Source organism: Mesoplodon densirostris, chromosome 17, assembly GCF_025265405.1.
Source record: "Mesoplodon densirostris isolate mMesDen1 chromosome 17, mMesDen1 primary haplotype, whole genome shotgun sequence".
In the NCBI taxonomy this organism is placed as follows: Eukaryota; Metazoa; Chordata; class Mammalia; order Artiodactyla; family Ziphiidae; genus Mesoplodon; species Mesoplodon densirostris.
Genome location: NC_082677.1, coordinates 60,339,356 through 60,361,525, shown reverse-complemented (window position 1 = coordinate 60,361,525; position 22,170 = coordinate 60,339,356). Strand labels below are relative to the sequence as shown.

Genomic DNA, 22,170 nt, shown 5'->3' with positions numbered 1-22,170 from the left:
ATGATTCCAGGTTTTTCCCTCCTGGTAGGAAGTCTTCTTGTTCATGAGATGGGATTTCCCTTCCTCCACAGATTTACTGTGCTTTCTCAACAGAGCTGAAGGTGTTAAGATGGGCAGTAGACTGGGGCGGGGGCGCAGGGAAAATGATGGGAAAAAGCACTGGAAACATGCTAACATCCTCCCATCCTCTCTGCAGAGGATTCTTTTCCAACAGGTGCTGTGTGTTTAAAAGGCTCCCTAGTGGTGATTTGATACCAGCCCTGAGCTGGACATTCATAACCATCTATAAAATTAGTATACACCCTTCTATTCTCCCTTTTCAATATCCCTCAAACCCAACGCATTATCATTTAAATGTCCTAGTAAAAAGCACCCTTTCTGAAAGCATCCTCCTCTAAAAGAGTGATTTAAACCTGATGTCAAAACTAGGTTTTCAAAACAAGCTCTCACCTCATTTTCCCATGTTGTAAAAAAAGTACCTCAAAAAGCACCGACTCTGTTCTCCATTAAAAAGGACTTTAAACAAAGACCTTAACTCATTTATAAAAATAAGCACAGAACCAAACATCCAATATTTAAACAAATCAGATGGTATTAAACTGAGCATCCATCCCAAAGGAGGTGTGATGTTCTCTCCTACCTCATAACTCTGTTCATTTTCATTAAAATATGTAATTATTTGTTCAGTTATACTAGTTTCGGGAAGCATGCTATTAATCTTCCAATAGAAAAAGTGTCTAGGACCTGACAGGGTCAAGACCAATGAGAAGGTTTAGCCAAACAGAATATTTGCAAATCTAATGATTCTAACATAGGTCATTTATACAAAGAAACATTATACCTGTATTTTGAGATTCAGGATTTTAGGTCAAATCTTGATTGTTACTCTCCTTTGCAGTAAGGTATTTTCTGTGGTTGCTAACATTTTAACTATAAACTCCATGACTTAGGGGATAAGAAAACATTCTGGACAATATTTTCCTTTCTCAGCATCAGCACATTAATGAACTACTTTCACTTTGATAGTCTGCCAATAAATGGGCTTCCTTCTCATTCCTTCTTTTCTTTTTTTTATTTAATGACTTCAGTCAGATATTCCTGGTTACCTCCATCCACAAACTTGTCTAACTGATAGACAGTGTATGCCTGGTACAAATTATTCTCATTTGCATTTTCACTTACTGTATACCTCTCAATGCATATATTTGTGTTCCTGGATTCTGATATTAAGACAGGCTTTAGGGTCAAGAAATGTATAGTTAACCAGGTTCAAAGAAAATGAGTTCTTTTCATTTTCAATTATATTCCTATTATTCTACTAATTCTCATTTTGGAAAAAAATTACTCGTGAATATCCCATGTAAACCAGGTATTATTGTATGCCCAACTTCTGAAAGGTGGCATAGAATATTGCTGACCAGGGTTAAACAATACATCATTATTATACATAATCACATTTACCCAATTATGACATCTAAAATACTGTCCCTCAAATCTCACAAACCATGCTGTGACAAATAAAGCAGAAATTTTCTTTAAAAAAATAATAAAATACTGTCCCTATGATCAGAATTAAAGTAATTCCATGTTTCCATTATGATTATTCATATGTACTTTGTGTACATAAGGCTTAACTTACATTGGAAAAGGTAGACAAACCAAATACAATAAAGATTATAAATCCTTTGGATTCACTCAGTTTGCAGGACCCCAAAGTTGCAGTGTTGCATGTCTAACAAGATTCTTGCTGAAGGAGGGTCAAACCAACACAGCCAAAGGAGCACCTTAGACTGTTAATCTTCAAAAGTCATCAAACAGAATCAATCAATTAGAAGAAAATTTGATCCGCAAGCCTGTAAGTCTATGAATATGGGCCTAAACTAAAAGAATTATCCCAAAACTACCTTAAAACTTTCATCAGTTGCACTTCTAAGCAAAGGATTCCACATATGATTCTGGAGACCATGGTATGGCCTGGAAATGGTTGACATAAATTTGTATCTTGAAGATGAGAAAAATCATAAAAAGCAGAGCCTCTGTTAAATGATATAATCTATTCCAGAAACACATTTCTTCTATTTTGAGCACAATTATGGAGAAATTGGCAGCTTTGTTATTTCTATTCGATATACAACTGGATAAAAAAATATGAATATCTCTTGATTCTACCTGTTCCCCATTTTTCCCTCTTATCTCTATGCATGATTTGGACACTTCAAATGCCAATGATAGATTTAAAATGATGGAATATTCTTTGCAACAGAAAACCAAGAGAAAGAAAGTGCTTGGTACTCTTGCTGTAGATGAAGCACTCACGATGTTTCTAAGTACAATTACTTTTGCTACTTTAGTAAAAGAAATGAGCCTCACTCATCATCCTGATGTAGGCCCCATAGATTCTGCTAAAAATTCTGAAGTATCTTTTATACACTTCTATAAAAATCATCAATTTCAATAGGACACATATTTAAAATCCTCCTCACCGCTTAAAAAATTTGAGTGAAAAAAATGTGAGCTGAATTTGGGGTTCTTTTCAACTTTGCAGATGTTCACTGACTTTCCAAAGGAAAATGGATAAAAGATTCACTTTTTGTGAGAAGGAAGGAAGGGAGGGAGGAAGGTTGCTTTCAGGTATATTAGGGAAAACTGCATTTGCAGTTTGGTTTTCTTGATGGGGGATATCTTGAGCCATATAAATGAGATGACCCTATAGTCATGATTATAAATGCTATTGAAAACCTTCTAAGCTCATCTGGCAAAGCTGCTGGTTACTGGGAAACAGAAGGTTTTTGGAGAACCAGTTAGAAAAATGTCCAAATTAAAGGACATTTTTCCTATGGCTGAGAAATATATTTTATTATTCTTTCTGTAGTGAGAAATTTGGGGAGATCTTGACTCACATTAACTTCAATTTGACAGTCTCAATATCACAGATGTCTCAAATTAACTTGAGGTCCAGAGCATTATGGACCATCGATGTAAATAACTTGAAGAATTTAGAATAAATCTCATATTCCCTGATATAAGCCTATCCTCATCTAAGCAAGCAAGCTATCAGAGTGCTAACTGCAGACACTGATAACCACATAAGTTTGCTTTCTGACGTTTTCAATAATTGTTACCATCAAAACAAAAAGCGAGCAGCATCCACTGGACACCAAGCCTCTAAGACCATCACAATTTCAACTTCTAGTTTATACCAAGTACTTGGAGCCATCTCTCCTTTCAACACAAGTACTGTAGAATATTAGCTTAATTGCCCATTGTTTGGGTTTAGTTTCAGATATTCCATGAAATGGTCATTAATTTTTTCCACGAACATCTAGAAAATAAGCAAACACAGTTTAAAGTCCTTTGTTTATGAACTTTCTTGTTCTGGGAAGTTTTTATCAGATTCTCAGTGGGATACATGACCCACAAAAGGTTAAGCACCACTACCTAAACTTTTGCCACATGTTTGCTCTGCCTTCTGGCATTCCTTCTTCCTGTGTGCCTGGGTTTTGACCCATGGGGTCCTGCCCTGCATTATTCATGTAGCGCTTGACGCTAGCCTGCCTTGTGCTCACGTTTTCTTAGCCCTGCTCTGGCCCCTCATCCAAAGCCTCACCTTGGCCTGCCCTGCCCTAGGTGCCCTCACTGCCACCACTCACTAAGCACTGTTTTAAATTAAACAGAAATGTTCTCGTTGAAGGGAACATGGCCTTTACTCTAGTAAATTAAACTTACAGATAATAAATAACAATGGCACCTCAAAGAAGCACTAACTTCCTTTTAGGGAACAGATTGGAAATTGCTTTCTCCAGTCCTACAAATGATATTAAAGTTTTCTCAAAGAGTTGACTTTCCCCTGACCCATGGATTTTTTCATCCACTGAGTATGTGTATACACAATTCATTAAGCCCAGTCTATCAATACTGATTTACCCATGTAAACAAATACATTTACCCAAACACAAGCACATCAAGAATTTTAAAAATTAATTGTGGTTTCAATAATAAAGTATTTTACTAAATAAGGTTTAACAATGTAGCTATGAATTCATGTATTTTAAGCCAACTGATTCTACTTAATATGAACCTTTTGAGCTATCCTGGCAGTCATTCTAAATAATGTTAACTATTCTTCATTCAGTATATGTTTAAAGATTTTTCCTATTGTAATTTAATTATTTTTAACCACATCACTGTGTTCTTCTGTGATGTACAGGGTAACAATTAATTTGCTTTCATAGACAGACCCCTCCTGAATAAGAATAATGCCCTGACTCATTCCTCTCCTTAAACTATGCAATTTCAAGTGTCCTCTTTAGTTCCCATCCTCAATAAATAAAATTCTTCATGTTCCAAGTGGTAAAATTTTCATCCAAATCAAGACTTAATAATTACATTAGAATAAAATGGAACTTCCCGTTGATACAATATCCCAAATAAGTTCTGAAGAGGAAACTGAGAGAAACAAAAACTCATAAAACAATTTAAATTATATTTTGTTTCCAACATTGAAAATCTATTATTTCTAAAAATTCTCCTTTCCCCACCTTCACATCAAAATCACCTCTGACGTTAAAAATATTTTACTTTTACTGAAACCTAAGTCTTTATTACCCCAATACACACTCACGCATACAGCCCACCCCTTAATCAGCATATTCTTAAATGAGAGGCTTGGCTAATTGGAATGTTAGCTGGAGAACAGATGGGGCACTGATGTTGAGACTCTGTCTTAATTTATTGTCCTGGGGTTTTCCTAATTACCCACTTAACTGGCACAGCCACACCGCTTTGAAATAATAATGTACAGCTAATTATCACTGATTCAAGCTTGCTAATAGCTTACTCTTACCAGCTAACTTCAAGCAATCAAGCAGAGAGCAGGAACTGCCATAGGGAAAGCACTCTGCCTGGGCTGGTTTAGACAGCTATATGAGGGCAGTGCCCTTTACAGCTGTGTTGACTTGGTTTCTGCCCCAGACTAAGGCTAAATAGTGATGCTTTGCTAGATGTTTAAAGCCTTTTCCTTGCCCTTCTCAACTTTCAGAGACCTTTGTAACTCGTATGTACTCCAAGTCTCCAATCAGCTCATTACCATCATGCTACATACATGGGAAAAATTGGGTAGACTGAATAAGTACATCTCCAAAATGTGATTAAAATAATAATAAACTATAGTTTAGCTCCTTTTTCCAGACTCTATCAACAAGTTGAGCACAACCCTTAGATCCAGAGACAGATTTTAATATGTAAATTTCCTTCTTCAAATTTTACAAATAGGACAAGAAGGCAATGCATTCAACAGAAAGGTTCCCTATGAATTCAGAAGAACTGGGAGAAAAAAAAACAAAACAAAAGTAGTTAGAACTTAGGAATATATAGAGAAATATCTACATTTATGATAGGAGACTATACTTCTGCCTTAGTTTACACTTATTCTGCATTTATTTGAGGAACTTCTTCAGACACCTCTAGGTCAGATCTCCTAGAGGCAGTGTCTGACACAGCAACGTGGATGCAGGTGACTCACTGAGGGATGCTCGTAAGAGAGAGGTAGTGAGGGAAGCTGGATAGAGTGGGGAGGAAGCAGTTAAGCAGTGATGTTGTCTCATCTTCAGCCAGATTCCACAAGCAGTGCTACCGTGTGAATTCCACCACATATTTGGTCCTACCACCTTGAGCAAGGGGCAAGCCCCGTAGGCTCGGGTGTCAGTCAGTCATTGCCTGCAAGCTGCCACCGACGGGGTGAGGTAGGTGGGAGTTTACCCCCCTCACCCATGTGGATGAGATGGTGTTATAGCCACTCTCCAGGATGAGCCCCAGTAATCTTTCCCTTCCTGCCTCTGTGTAGTCCCCCTCCACACTGGATAGAACTGACTTATATAACTTTTAGGCGATTGCAAAAGTGAGAGTGTGGGACTTCAGAGGCTGGATCTTTATAAGAAACTACCGCTTCTGCCTTGCTTTCTCTCAGACTACTTACACTGAGGGAAACCAGCCACAATGTGGTGAGAAAACTCAAGCAGTCCTATGGACAGGTCATTGTGACAAGAAACCAAGGCCTCCTGCCAACACTCATGTGAGTGAGCTATCTTGGAAGATGATACTCCAGCTCCACTAAAACCTTCAAATGACTATGGCCCCAGTTGCCTTCTTGATAGCAATCTCCCAGAGACCCTGAGCCAAAAGCCCACAGCTAAGCAGCTCCCAACTTCCTGATCCACAGAAAGTTACATAATAAATGCTTATTTTTGCTTTAAGCCACTAAGTTTTGGAATGATTTGTTAGGTAGCAATAGATAATAAACACAGAAGGCTCCTATCTGTTGAGGTCAATTCCCCAGATAATAAGGCAGCTGTGCGTTATCAGCAGCCAGGACACAGCAACCAAGAAGCAGATAAAATGGACAGGTAAAGGGATGCAAGCAGGGCACCAGCAACATCCACTACCTTAGTTACCTTTCACATTAAATGTTTCCATTAAACCCTTCATACTCCTTAATATAGTGTCATGCCATGAACTTAATTATGACTTGGACATTTACAGTTTTAAAAAATGTATCTGGCATCACCTTGAAATTCTAGGCCTAGTGAAAATATTCTTCAAAAGTGAAGATATGTTCAGACAAACAACAGCTGAGAAAATTCATCACTAGTAATAAGCAATGAAAGATGTACTAAGGCTAAAGCAAAGATTCTAGGTGAACACACAGAAATGAAAAAAAAAAAAGTGCCAGAAAGAATAAAATAGGTAATTATAGGTAAATATTTGCTACTTAAAGACAATGATAACAGTAATGTCTTGGGGGTTGTTGAAATGTTGGTAGAGCGGGGCTTCCCTGGTGGCGCAGTGGTTGAGAGTCCACCTGCCCATGCAGGGGACATGGGTTCGTGCCCTGGTCCAGGAAGATCCCATGTGACCTGGAGCAGCTAGGCCCGTGAGCCATGGCTGCTGAGCCTGCACGTCCAGAGCCTGTGCTCTGCAACGGGAGAGGCCACAAGAGAGGCCCGCGTATGGCAAAAAAAAAAAAAAAAAAATGTTGGTAGAAGTAAGATTGGTTGACAAAAATAGCACAAAAGCTAGGAAGAGAGTAATAGAGTGAAACTGTTTTGAGGTACTTATATTGTTCAATGAAGTGGTAAAACTTTTAATTTAAAGTAGATGGTAAAAAATTAAAAGTGCATATTTTAATCTCTATGATAGCCATTGAGAATACTGAAGAAACACAAATCTAAAAAGCTTTGAAGATAAAAAAAAATAAATACCAGCTAAACTCAAAAGAAGGCAAGAAAGGAGGAATTTAAAAAATGGTATAAAGGGATAACAAAGAACAAGATGGTAGCTTTAAACCCAACTACTATTTCAGTATATTATATATCACTGTAAAACACTGTAGAACCAACCTAAAATTGAGTCATTTATGTTAAGGACAAAATGAAGATGGTCAACGTAGGTGCATAAAGGAAGATTAACCTAACCTTACAGGAATTTACAGCTCTTCTCAGAAATTGGCAGAGGACACCAGCCAATCCCCAAACACCACGTCTGTCCGTGCCATCTCTGGACTTCCTATTCCCCTAACTCAGCCTCCCTGATCCAAATAAGAAAGAAGACCAGTAGCCAAACAATTACCTGAAAAAGCCAAATAACTTCCTTACTTATACCATAAATATCCCTTAGTCTGTGAGCAAATCAGAACTCACTACTCCCATAGCCTTGAGTTTCCCGGTTTGCAGGTTGAAATCCTTGCAATAAACTCATCTTTCTGCTTTTTTTTTTTTTTTTAATTCAGTGGTTTGGTTTTTGAACCATGCACTAGACATTCCAATTAAAAAACAAAAACTGATTAAACACCTCTTAATAAATATTGTTGGTTACCCCTGCCAAAGGTCAAATTATTTATGTCAACAATGGTTATATAAACCTCAAAAGAATTGTTTGAATAAAGGAAACTATATAAACTTAACTCTTACTCTGCCACAAAGATCTGAAAATATGTATGTTTTAAATCAGGTGCCATAAATCTACCATAATTTAAAACAGAAATTTGTATAAGATACACCAATAAAGAAATTAAATCTAAAGTAAATTATGACAATATATTTTTAAAGACTATGACTTATTTATATGTAAAAACAGTTTAAAGTTTTAGTAAATAGAATAGTGTTTATTTTTCCTTTACATGGTAAGACAGTGTCAGAGACACTGATGCATTTTACAACTAGAACAACTATACTGGATATAAGCAAGAGTTTCTCTCGGATACACCCTAAAAAGGTAAACTGTAGTGCATAGAGTATATGAGTTTTACCAGGTAGAGAAAGCCTCTTGCCAGAACAGCTGTACCAGTGCACCATGTGATCATCCACAGAGAAAACCCAGTCCCACGAACAGACTGACCATTAGAATCGGAGTACCAAAAAGTAGCCACATATAGCATTATAAACATATCTTTGTCTGAATCAGTTTTTGTATTCAATATAACCCTAATCAAAACTCAAGAGATTATAAAATATATTTGAAAAAATAATTCTACAAACATCTAAGAGAATTTTGAAAAACAGTAGGTAAAGGGGCTTACAAGATTTAAGAAAGTCTTTAAGAGCAAAAGAGAAAAAAGAAAAAACAGGAAAAAAAAAAACCCAGTAAACAGCAATTTCAGAGAGAGCTTATAAACAGGCCAGTGTATCTGTCTAAGGGAACTTGGAATGAGTATGAAGCAAAAAAAAAAAACAAACAAAAAAAATCAATGAGAAAAGGAAAAGGACGGATTGTTTTAGAGCAACCCTTGAAATCTGCCTCAGAATTTGGAAAATTTAAGTTGGAACTTTACCTCATATATAACATATATAAAGATATAATCTCTACATATATTAACAATGTGAGAAACAAAACTATAATGCTAGTATGAAAAAGAATAGTAGACTATCCTTTTGAATTGATGCAGGCAAGAAATTTTTAAACAAGAGAACATTTTATAAACTCAACTTCTGTTTAACAAAAGTCATCTTAAGTTACACATCAACTCACTTATTTACATTTAACTGAACTATCACCTTAGATAGAAAATGTTTGCAAAGTCTAAAACTGACAAACAATATATAGAACATAAAAAGAAACTCTTACAAATGGTTAAGTTAAATTTAAAAAGGAATCTAGTAGGAAACTGAGCTCACAGAAAAAAAGGAAACAAGAGAAAACAGAAAATTTTAGGAAATAAAAAATTTAAAACTATATTAGTTTGTATAGTTAACTTATATAACTATTATTAAACTATATTAGTTAATAAATTGATTAGAGTGATAAGAAAATAGCTCACCCATGAAATAAGAGATCTGAATTAACAAAAATATAAAGTACAAGAAAAAGAAATGTCACTTTATTTGCCGCAAAAAGAATTCTCAGTCTCTCACCTAGTTCCTAATTCCAGCTCCTGAGTACCTTCACTGTACTAAGGCTGGGTTCTCTTGAGAAAGATCCCTGCACAAGCCCAGCAATTATGTAGCATAAAGCTTTCTTCCCATCTTTCCTTAAGGGTCCTGTGGCCCTTTTGCTTCCCAGCAATAGAGACCAGCTCTCAGTTAACTAATCCTAAAGACCCAAAATGCCATTCTACTCTGTCTGTCTAAATGGGGCTCATAGAGGTCAAACTGAAATGGAGCAGGACCCTATGATCCCCACCCGCCATGTCCTCAGTCTGGCTTTTGCCTGTGAAAAAACTTTGGGCAAAGAATAAGTTTAATCAGAGAAGTGAGAAAATGCAGAAACAAAGGAAAACAGTCCAACAAGACTAAATAGTATAGTTTAGTCATTAAGCATAGTTCAGGACCTTTAGTTCCTTTTCATGGGCTATAGATCATATTCTGAGCAGTATCCTGTGAGCTGTTTTGTAGATATTGACACCCTCACCGGGTGGAAGAGGTGAACTACATGATGACCAGGCTGTAGCCATGACATAAGCTGCCAGAATTCCGAGAACTGGCCTCAAAGAAATGGGAACAAACCAACCCTGGAACGGAAGATTAACGGTACTTAAAATCAAGATGACGCTGGTCAGACCACCACATGACCAATTTCAAGAGGACTGTCAGAGCTGACTGTGCTGTTTCTGCATGTAGCCCCCTCCCTCCATCTACAAAAGCTCTTGCCCACTGATTTTCAGTGCCGGGAGGCCGTCGGCCTTTGGACAGGATTCCACCCTCCCCCTCATTGCCAGCATCCAAAATAAAGCAAACTTTCCCTTCCACCAACCTTGCCTCTTTACTGACTTTTGAGTGGCGAGCAGCCGGACCCCACTTTCGGTTACAAAATGAAAATGAAATTTTAGGCTCAGTCTGTCTCACAGTGGGCCCAGTGAATCCACAGAAGTGTGTCTGTTTCACACTTCTCAATATGTCTTTGGAAGAGACATGCACATCCCTTGCACAGTCCCCACAATGTTTCCTCAACTCATGGAGTGAGGGCCGAACTGAAATCCCTAAAACTACCTCTTGTACAAAAAATAGTAAAACAAGAGAATATCACAGCTGTTTTGGTTCTGTTACCAATTCCAGTATGTGGAGAGGCAGTGAGGGTCCCCATACCAACAAAAAGCAATTTTCCCACAGCAGCAGCATATCTAAAAATCCAATTCAATTCTGACACTATCTACCCAGAGAGAGCATCAGATTCCACAAGTTAATGGTTCAGTCCTACGAGACTGTGTCCCACCCCCTCCAACACACACACACACACACACACACTTCAGGTGCCAGTCTCAAGTCCAGGTTGTCACTCATACTTCTGACCAGTTGGCTATAAATCACACGTTCCCACTACCCACTCCCCCTTGAGTTTGACTAATTTGCTAGAGCGGCTCACAGAACCCAGAGAAATGTTTTACTTACCAGGTCAACAGTTTATTATAAAAGGATATAACTCCGGAACAGCCAGATGGAAGAGCTGCGCAGGGCAAGGCACTGGAGGATGGAGCACACAGCTTCCATGCCCTCTCCAGGCACGCCACTCGCCCTGCGCCTCCGCACGTTCAGCAACCAGGACGCTCTACAAACCATCGGGGGTTTTATGGAGCCTTCATTACACAGGTGGGATTGCTTAACTCATGATCACTGTCGATTGAGTCAACCTGTGGGCCCTCGCCCCTCACTGGAGATTAGGAGGTAAGACTCAAAGTTCCAGCCTTTTAATCACATGCTTGGCCCTCCAGGCAGTCAGCCCCATCCCTAGGTGGGACCCGAAAGTCAACTCATTAACGTAACAAAAGACACCGTTCTTCTCTCATCACTTAGGAAAATCCAAGGGTTTTTGGAGTCTATGCCATGAGTGGTGTCAAAGAACAAATACATATTTCTTACTATAAATCACACTATCACAATATCCTTGGGAATTGCTGAGTTTAGGGTCATCACCAGACACAAAAATTGTAGTGGTGGTGATCTTAACACTTCACCATTGACCTCACTTGTTTGGCCGGTCTATGCACACGGGGTGGACATGGATAATGGTTGGATTATCATAACCTGAGTCAGAGGGTGACTCCAATTACATACTCCTTTGTATGTGGTGTCTGCTAGAGCAAATCAATACATGTTCTGCCACCTGCTATCCAGCTAATGACTTGACAAATGCTTTTCTCTCTTTACCAATTAGTAAGGGCAATTAGAAACATTTCACTTTCAGCTGGCAAGAACCCCTTCATTGCTAGACCTCAAGGCAATTCTCCCACTCCGTGACAGACAGGAGCCATGATCATCTAGACATCCTACAGGACACCATGCTGATAATCAAATATTGATCACATTATGCTAGATAACTTAGTAGACAAGTGAATGATTCTGGTGGGGAAAACTATTGACATTTTGAGTGCTTGACAATTCAGCAGGGTTTCTAAATGTCTAGTAGTCTGAATCTGACTGGGATATTCTTCTCATGCAAAAGACAAATTTCACCACTTAAGATGACCTAAAGCACAGGAAGAAGCACAGAGCTTTTGAGATCCCTTTGCATCTTAGAGAAAACATATTACACAAATATTACAACATACTGTGTTGCTACAACCCATTTATAAAGTAGCACCAAGGTGCTCTGACATTCAGTCCAGATGACCCAGTTCATCTATGCAATGGTGACTGAAGTACTGGAGGCAAATAAAGATGCTCTGCAGAGACTCCAGAAAGCCCCATAAGAAGAATCACAGTATAGACACCAAGGGTTTTAGAGTAAAGTCATTTATTTTTTTACTGAACATGATTTTTGTTTGTTTGGTTAGTTGGTTGGTCAGTTGGTTGGTCCATCTGTCATTCAGTAGGTCAGTCAGCTGGTTGGTTTACAACTTGGCTCTGGCAGAACCTGCACACTTGACCATAAACCAGCAAATGATTCTGCAACCTGAGATGCCCATGAGGAAATAAGTACTATCTGACCTGCCAGGCTATAAGACTGGGCTTGTATAGAAGCAATATAACATCAAGTGTGCATGACCGATTGGAAATCAGGCTCAAGCAGGTGGGAAAAGGACAAGTAAGATGCAAGGAAATTAGCCCAGACTCACTAAGCACCTATTCCTGCTACATTGCCCCACCTACTTAAATCAAAATTTATGACCTCATGGGGAAAGATAAGTTGATGAAGGATAAATAAAATTCAGGTTATAAAAGGAAAATCAAAATAGTATTGCTAAGAGAGCTTTCTAAAACGGAGCCGGGAGTCCACTGAGGAAGTGTGACTTATGTACATCTGGACCTGGATGGAATCTGACCTTTGACCACTTACTGACTTAATGCAGGCACTCAGAACACCTGCCCAATGATACTTATCGGATACTTACCACAAATAACTTGTGACAGCCTATCTACTTATTGAACCCTTACCCTAAAATAGCCCTTAAGAATAAATATTTCCTTTCTTGTATCAGAGTCAATCATAATTCTTGCCAGACAACTTCAACAACCATGTGGCTTTTATCTTTATAAGCCCCAACACTGCTCCAACACTCTTTTAGTTTCAGCCAAATCTCTCTCCTGAATTGCAATTCCTAATAGCCCAAATAAACTCTTACTTGCAGCCTTCTGCACTGTTTGGATGACAAAGTCTACTTTATGATAGGAAAGGATAGATAAAATTCAGGTCTACTTTATGGATAGTAGATATATCCATATATATGCACAATATATAGGCATCAAGAGGAAATATACTGCCACAGAAATTAAGTTCCATTTAGGAATGGCAATAAAAAATGTGTAAAAGTGAAATGCTTAAGCTGGCTCAAGTGCAGGACCTCTGGTTGTTCACTTTGTATGGCATGAGATTGGCAGTGATGAGCCTACCCTGATTCATGGGAAATGGTTAATGGTGGCTGACCAGTCAAGGGCATAGAAATAATGAGTTTGCAAGATTGGTGACATGGAGGTCTATTCAATGGCCAGGATAGATACTTATAAAACTTTCCACTCAGATAAGCCTCTCATTGCTCCTGAGCCATTCTGTAACATTTCACCTGCATGGTCTTAGTTTTGCAAGGGAATAAACCATGTTAAGTACCGGGTTTTGTTTTGGTTTTCCAGCAACTAGGTTGTTTTGGTGGTGAAACTGACATGATCTTCAGGAACGTAATATCTTCCTTAGCTGGGTTTTATTATAAGAACCACCATAGCCAAGGCACACTGATTTCTCAAATGCAAGAAATAACTACTGACCACTATAGATGTTTAAATTGAAAAAAAATTAAAAACACAGCTATTTTACTTGCAAACAATGTGCTAATTATTTTCAGCTGTAGCAAATAGCCAGTAATAGCTCAGTTCTTCATCCCGTGCTAATAACCCAACCAAGGAGAGAATGGGGCAATTAAGAGCACTATCTCAAAAGGAAATATATTTTACATTATAGAGAGCAAAGTATGTAAAATACTGAATTCTCCATAAGATATTTTTAGAAATAATTATTTGAATTAATAAACAAACACAGAATTCTGAATTTCAGGTCAATTAAAAAATACCTACTGAGAATGTAGTATTTGCCATTGTACTGGTCAACTGAATACCAAAATAAATAAATAATAGTTTCCTCCAGTATTAAAAAGTTTTTAGTTTAATCACCAATTCTCAAGCAACGGACACTAATGAAGGCTTTAACAATTAATTTAACAATTAATCATGGGCACAGTGGTAGAAATGTGAGTTATAGAAGCAAGCCACTCAATGCTTATCATTTTGAATCGAAAGATTGTAATTTTCAGCATTCCAGATAAAAGGTATGGACACTTTACATTTTTTAACAGGTACTTAACATTCAGTAATACTTATCACGTCATTTACATGAATACTCTTTCTGTGTTGCATTCTGTCCAATATAGTAGCTATTAGCTACATGTAAAATTTTGACTAAAACTAATTAAAATTATGTAACGTTAAAAATTCAATCCTCAGTCACACTAGCTACATTTAAATTTTTTTTTATTTTATTGTGGTAAGAACACTTACCATGAGATCTACCCTCTTAATAAATTCTGAAGTGTACAATGCAATATTGTTGACTACAGGGAGGGTGAAATGGGGACTTACTTTTCAAGGGGCATAGTTTCAGTTAAGCAAGATGACTGAGTGTTATAGATTGCTGTACAACATTGTACACTAGCCGCATTTGAAGTGCACAATGATCATATGTATGTAAGCCCTGCCATATTGTATCATAAAAAATGTTCCCTTATCATAGAAAGGTTTTTTGGTCTATCTTCCTAATTAACAGAATAGGAGGAAGAACTGAATTTTAAAGGTAATTAATGTTGATATTTTGTTTCTTCAAGAGTGTATTTTGTTCTACTTAATTCTTAATTCAACCCCTACAGAATAGAATACATTCTATTCTATTGTAAAATTAATAGCTTACTTTCTTTTCTCTTTCTGGTTGTAAAACAAATGTCTTACTTTCTTCTGTTGGCAAGTGTCTCTTCCCCATTTCTTATAAAGATCTTCATTCCATGCTTCTCTTTGCTCCCATCAAAAGAACAACGGGGGCTTTGTGTGGGTGTTCTGATTGGACGGCCGCAAATCTTATTTACCTTTTAAATAGAAAATATTAAAGACAGTTAGAAACCATGCTCCAGCCTTTCTGAGGATGTAATGTTCACTAGAGTCCAAAACAATAACATATTCTTATTTATACCACACTAATAACCTTTAAGACATATAATGTTTGTTAATTTTTTAAATAAAGGGAATCAAATTATCTGTATAAAATGACAGCCATAATAAACTGATGCTATACACATTTATACAGTTTGCATGTATGCAAGTGCAAAATACACAAATAAAAACATATATGCAAAATCAGAGAACTACATTAATAAACTAGCCTGCTTGCATAAATAAAACTATTTAATCAAAGTAGATATTATTTATGGTTTATATCCATATGTATGATTAATTACTTGTACTAATTTTTTTAATAAAACAATTTGCTATTGAATATGTGGTCCATTTCTATATGAGTTCTAAGGGTAGTTTTCTTCTTAAAATGCTTTCTTAGAAACGGCAATAAATATTTTTATATAAGATCTCATTTTGTAATAGTTGTATATCTTTTTCCTCAATCTGGTTTGATTTGAAGGGTGTTATTTATGGTCTCTTTTCAAAAAATTATAGAATAGAAAATTTTATTTTTTAATACTACTTATCTAGTAAAGATCTTCACATGTAACTATCATTGAAAATTAAGTAATTAATTGGACACATTACCATGTAAAGCATCAAAAAAGATTCACAAGATAACTTATACATTTAAAAAGGCATAGTCATATAATTAAAAATACATAAAAGCATTGCCTGAGAATCAGGAGACTTTGGTTCCTGTCCTAATTTTTCCTTCTTAATTGCTGAGATCTTGAAAACAGTGGCAGAACTTTTTAAAACTTGATTCTCTTATGTGTAAAATGAAGAACTTAGAATAAATTATTCCAAAGTTCCCTTAAAGTTCTAAATTTTAAAAAATTTTCCATGAATGAGCATTACAGGAATTATGCATCAACTCATTTATTTAAACCATAATTATTTTGTTCCAATATTTGCAAAGAACATGTATTAGATGCTATAGGACATAAAAGATTAGAAACTGAATTTTCCCCAAAAGAGCTGACAATTTAGAAGGAAAGAAAAAACAATCCCCCCAAACATCAAAATGCACATGAACCTTAAGAAAAGGCCTGGCCCACACCAGGCTCCAGCCCACCCTGCCAATGTGACAGCCCCAGAGAACACTGGGAAAGGCCCTGGTCCATGTTCACTTTGGCTCCAGTCCTCCTGCCAAAGCCACTGGGCACACATAGTCAGCATAGGGATACTCCCAGACAAGGACATACCTTCAAGAGCAAGAGAGGTAATTGCTTCACCTAATTTATAGAGACAAACAACAGAAAGCAAACTTTAATGAAATGGAGGTAAATAATTTACTTGATAGAATGTTCAAAGTACCAGTCCTAAAAAAGCTCACTGAACTCAGGAGAAGGCTATAGGAACACAGTGAGAATTTTAACAACGAATTTGAAAATGTCAAACAAATATTATATATATATAATATATATATTTATATATATGAACCTCATGGTAACCAAAAACCTACAATAGATACACAAAAAAACAAAGGAACCCAAAAGTAATACTAAAGAAAATCATCAAACCACAGGGGCAGAGACTAAAAGAAGAAAAGAACAGAGAAGAACTACAAATACCTCCAGAAAAGAATGAACAAAATGGCAATAAGTACATACCTATCAATAATCACTTTAAATAGAAATGGACTAAATGCCCTAATCAAAAGACATAAGGTGGTTAAATGAATAAAAAGAACAAGACCCATCCATATACTGCTTACAAGATATTCACTTCAATGCTGAAGACACACACAGACTGAAAGTGAGAGGATGGACAAAGGTATTCCATGCAAACAGAAGTAAAAAGAAAGCTTTGGTAGCAATACCCATATTAGACAAAACAGACTTGAAAAAAAAGTCTATAGCAAAAGACAAAATAGGACATTACATAATGATGAAAGAGTCAATCCAAGAAGAATTCTTAAACATGTATGAACCTAATATAGGCATACTTATATACATAAAGAAAATATTAACAAACATAAAGGGAGAAAATGACAGTGATACAAAAGTAGGGGACTTTAATACCCTACCTGCAGCAATGGACACATATAATCTGGACAGAAAATCAGTACAGAAACATTGGCCTTAAATGACACATTAGACTAGATGGACTTAACAGATATCTATAGGATATTCCATCCCAAAACAGCAGAATACATATTCTTTTCAAGTGCATATGGAATATTCCCCAGGATAGATCACATGCTAGGCCATGAAACATGTCTCAATTAATTGAAGAAGATGGAAATCATATCAAGCATCTTTTCTGACCACAAAGATATGAAACTAGATCAGTTACAGGGAGAAAACTGGAAAAAACACCAACACATGGAGAGTAAACAACATGCTACTATAAAACCAATGTGTCAATGAAGAAATCAAAAAATACCTTGAGATTAATTAAAATAAAGACACAATATTCCAAAATCCATGGGATGTGGCAAAAGCAGTCCTAAGAGGGATTTATAGTGATACAAGCCTATCTCAGGAAACAAGAAAAATGTCAAAGGAGCAGTCTAACTTGACACCTAAAAGCACTAGTAAAAGAAGAACAAAGACCAAAGTTAGTCAAAGGAAGGAAATAGTAAAGATCAGAGTAGAAATAAATGAAATAGAGAACAAAAAAAAAAGAGGAAGAAAAGATCAATGAAGCTAAGAGCTGTTTTTTTGAAAATATAAATGAACTTGATAAACCCTTAGCTAGACTCATCAAAAAAAAAGGGGGGGGGAGGGCCCAAATAAATAAAATTAGAAATGAAGAAGTTACAACTGATATCCCAGAAATACATACAATCATAAGAGAATACTACAAATAATTATAAGCCAAAATTTGGACAATGTATAAGAAATGTATAAATTCCTAGATACATACAGTCTTCCAAGACTGAATCTGGAAGAAACAGAAAATCTGTACAGACCCAATAATAGTAATTAAATTAAATCAGCAATCAAAAAACTTTCAGCAAACAGAAGTCCAGAACCAGATAGCTTCATAGGGGAATTCTACTAAACGTTTAAAGAAGAGTTAATACCTATCCTTCTCAAATTATTCTGAAAAACTAAAGAGGAAGGAATACATCCAAACTCATTCTACAAGGTCAGCATTACCCTGATACCAAGACCAGCCAGAGATATTACAAAAAAAGAAAATTACAGGCTAATAACCCTGATAAACATAGAGGCAAAAATCCTCAAAAAATATTAACAAACTGAATTCAACAATATAAAAGGATCATAGGTCATGATCAAGTGGGATTTATTGCAGGAATGCAAGGATGGTTCAATATCCACAAATTAATTAATGTGATACACCATATTAACAAAAGGAAGGATAAAAAATCACATGATCATCTCAATAGATACAGAAAAAGCATTTGACAAAATTCAACATCCATTCATTATAAAAACATTCAACAAAGTTGGTATACAGGGAATAAGCTTCAACATAATAAAGGCCATTTATGAGAAACACACAGCTAACATCATACTCAACAGTGAAAAGCTAAAATCTTTTCCTCTAAGATCAGCAACAAGACAAGGATGCTCACTCTTCTCAATTTTATTTAACAAAATATTGGAAGTCCTAGTGACAGCAATCAGACAACAAAAAGAAATAAAAGGCATTCAAATTGGAAGAGAAGAAGTAAAACTATCACTATTTGCAGAGGACATGATAATATATATAGCAAACTCTAAAGACTTCACCAGAAAACTACCAGAACTAATAAATGAAATCAGTAAAGTCACAGGATATAAAATAAATATACAGAAATTTGTTGTATTCCTATACACTTATAATGAACTATCATAAAGAGAAATCAGTAAAAAAAATTCCATTTACAATGGCATTAAAAAGAATAAAATACCCAGGAATAAACTTAACCAAAAAGGTGAACCACCTGTACTCTGAAAACTATAAGACATTGATGAAAGAAATTGAAGACAACACAAATAAATGGAAAGATATTGTGTGTTCATAGATTAGAAGAATTAAGATTATTAAATACACAAATATTTACAATTGCCAAGATATGGAAGCAACCTAAGTAAGTGTCCATCAACTGATGAATGGCTAAATAAGATATGGTATATAGAATTGACCCTTGAACAATGTGGGAGTTAGGGGCACCAACCCCATACAGTCAAAAATCCACATATAACTTTATAGTCCACTCTGTGTATCCACAGATCCACATCCATGAATTCAACCAACTGCAGATAGTGTGGTACTGTAGTACATATTTATCAAAAAAAAATCCACATATAAGTGTACCTGTTCAAACCCACATTGTTCAAGGATCAACTGTATATACAATGGAATATTACACAGCCATTAAAAAAAGAATGGAATCTTGCCACTTGCAACAACATGAATGGACCTGGAGGGTATTATGCTAAGTGAAATAAGTCAGACAGAGAAAGACAAATACTATGTTTTCACTTATATGTGAAATATAAGAAAAAAAACAAATAAACAAATATAACTAAATAGGAACAGACTCAGATATAGAGAACAAGCTAGTGGCCGCCAGAGGGGAGGCAGGTGGGGGAGGCGGGGAACGGGAAGATTAATGGAGGGGATTCAGAGGTACAAACTATCAGTTATAAAATATAGGTCACAAGGATGTAATGTAGAGCACAAAGAATATGGTCGATAATATTATAATAACTTTTCATGGTGTATAATCTATAAAAATATAGAATCATTATATTGTACACCTGAAACTAATACAATAAGTCAACTCTACTTCAATAAAAAAAGAAAAAGAAGTAACACTGTAACATGTAGAAAATGAACAGATTAACTCTGTTTGAGGTGCTGAGGGGAGAGCTTCAGTAGGTAATGTCTAAATGGCAGATTAAAAGATAAACTAGGGGTTTGTCAGGTAGACAAAGCAGGAAATTTCCAGGAGAGAGTAGAAAGGCAAAGAGGTGTAAACAACTTAACATGTTTCATGGAACAAAACATACATAGTGAAAGAAAGCAGTATAGCAAAAGGTAAGTCATAAAAAATGCCATGATATATATGGTGATGGATGTTAACCAGACATTGTGGTAATCATTTCACAGTATATACAAACATCTACTCATTATGTTGTACACCTGAAACTAATATAATGTCATAGATCAATTATATCTCAATTCTTAAAAAATGCCTTAATATGTCTTGGATATCAAGCTAAAGAACTTGCTTAAGCAAATGGAAAGCAGGCAAAAGCTTCCAAGGTGGAAAATGGTTGCTTAACGATTTCCACAAAAGAAAAATCTTCATAACAGAAGTTTGCAGGGAGGAAGATGAAAGGTCCTCCAGTAGAACGCTAGAGAAATGCTGGGGCCCAAAGTCAGCAGAAGAAGTGGTGAGAGAAGCAGACGATATAGAGGTAGACATGAGGGAGAGATAGTAGCTTGGAGACTGATTAGATATATAATGTTTTCTGAACAAAGAATAGTGGTGGAAGGCAGAGGGAAAATCTTGAGAGAGATAAGTGCAACAAAAATCAGGCTGACATCAAAAATGGATAAAAGTTTGGTTCGCCTGGAAAGAAGGGAACATGAAGGATAGTAGTAAAAGGAAATTATGTTTGAAGAGTAGGTTGGAGTCAGAACTTGGAGGGTTTAAAATGATAAGCTAAGAAGTTTTATTTATTAGACGAAACCTCTGATGGCTGTTGAATGGAAAAGCAAAATTCCAGAGCTGATATTTAGCAATGAATCTGACAGTACTGTAGAAGTTGGACTAGAGAGAGAGACCTATTAAAGGGAGGTAAACTGTTAACGGATCCTGAAGTTCTCAGGAAAGAGAATTTTATTCTGAAGTACAGTAGTGATGGTGTCCACGAAGAGAAGGATTAATGAATCATGTACAGAGAGAAGAGAAGAAGAATCAGCAGGGCTAAATCCAGAACACTGACAACACCAAATGCTGGCGAGGATGTGGAGCAACAGAAACACTCATTCATTGCTGTTGGGAATGCAAAAGAGTACAGCCCCTTTGGAAGACAGTTTGGCAGCTTCTTACAAAATCAAAACCAAAACCAAAAAATTTTATCATAGGATCCAGCAATCACACTCCTTGGTATTTACCTAAAGGAGTTAAACATTTATGTCCACACAAAAACCTGCACACAGATGTTTATAGCAGCTTTATTTATGATTGCCAAAACTTGGAAGCAACCAAGCTGTCCTTCAGTAGGTAAATGGATAAACTGTGGTCCATCAAGACGACAGAACATTATCCAGTGCTAAAAAGAAACAAAGTATCAAACTGTGAATAGACATAAAGAAAACTTAAATGCCCATTACTAAGTGAAAGAAGTCACCCTGAAAAGGCTTCATACTGTATGATTCCAACTATATGACATTCTGGAAAAGGCAAAACTATGGAGTCAGTAAAAAGATCAATGGTTACCAGGGGTGCGTATGGGTGGAGGGATGAATGGAGAAACACAGAGAGGATTTTTAGGGCAGTGAAAACTACTCTGTATGATACTCTAATGGTAGATACATGTCACTATATATTTGTCCAAACCCGTAAAATGTACAACACCAAGAATGAACTCTAAACTGTGGATTTGGGGCGATAATGATGTGTCAGTGCAGGTTCATCAATTGTAGCCAATGTATCATCACTGTGGTGGAAGATACTGATAATGGGAGAGGCTCTGCACGTGCTGGGGCAGGGACAATGTGGGAAATCTTGGTACCGTGCACTCGATTTTGATGTAAACCTAAAACTGCTCTAAAAAAGTAAGGTTTGTTTTGAAAAAAAATCAACAGAACTCAGCAAATTACTCAAAGTGAGAAGTTAGGGATGTGTAAGGTCAAGGTATTAAAAAGCTCAGAGTGAATTTCCAATCACTGAAGTGGAAAAATAGTGATAGTGGAGTGTAAATATATTAACAAGGTGCTAAAATATTCATTACAAAGGTGGAAAGTATCTTCACTGTCAACAACTCTTAGTAGCAAGAACCAAGGGAAGATGGTATAAGTTGATGGTGGAAATGTCAAGAGTAACACTGTTTGGAGACAC

At 36.4% G+C, this 22,170-nt stretch overlaps 1 protein-coding gene across 1 annotated transcript in view; it reads right to left on the bottom strand.

Annotated features, from left to right (window-relative positions):
• The window catches only part of GPC5 (glypican 5), a 1,328,413-nt gene that overhangs the window by 1,034,672 nt on the left and 271,571 nt on the right, over positions 1-22,170 (bottom strand). Inside the window, exon 4 of the mRNA XM_060080202.1 lies at positions 14,916-15,049. Coding sequence (XP_059936185.1) covers positions 14,916-15,049 — 134 coding nt within the window. The remainder of the gene's footprint in view (positions 1-14,915; positions 15,050-22,170) is intronic.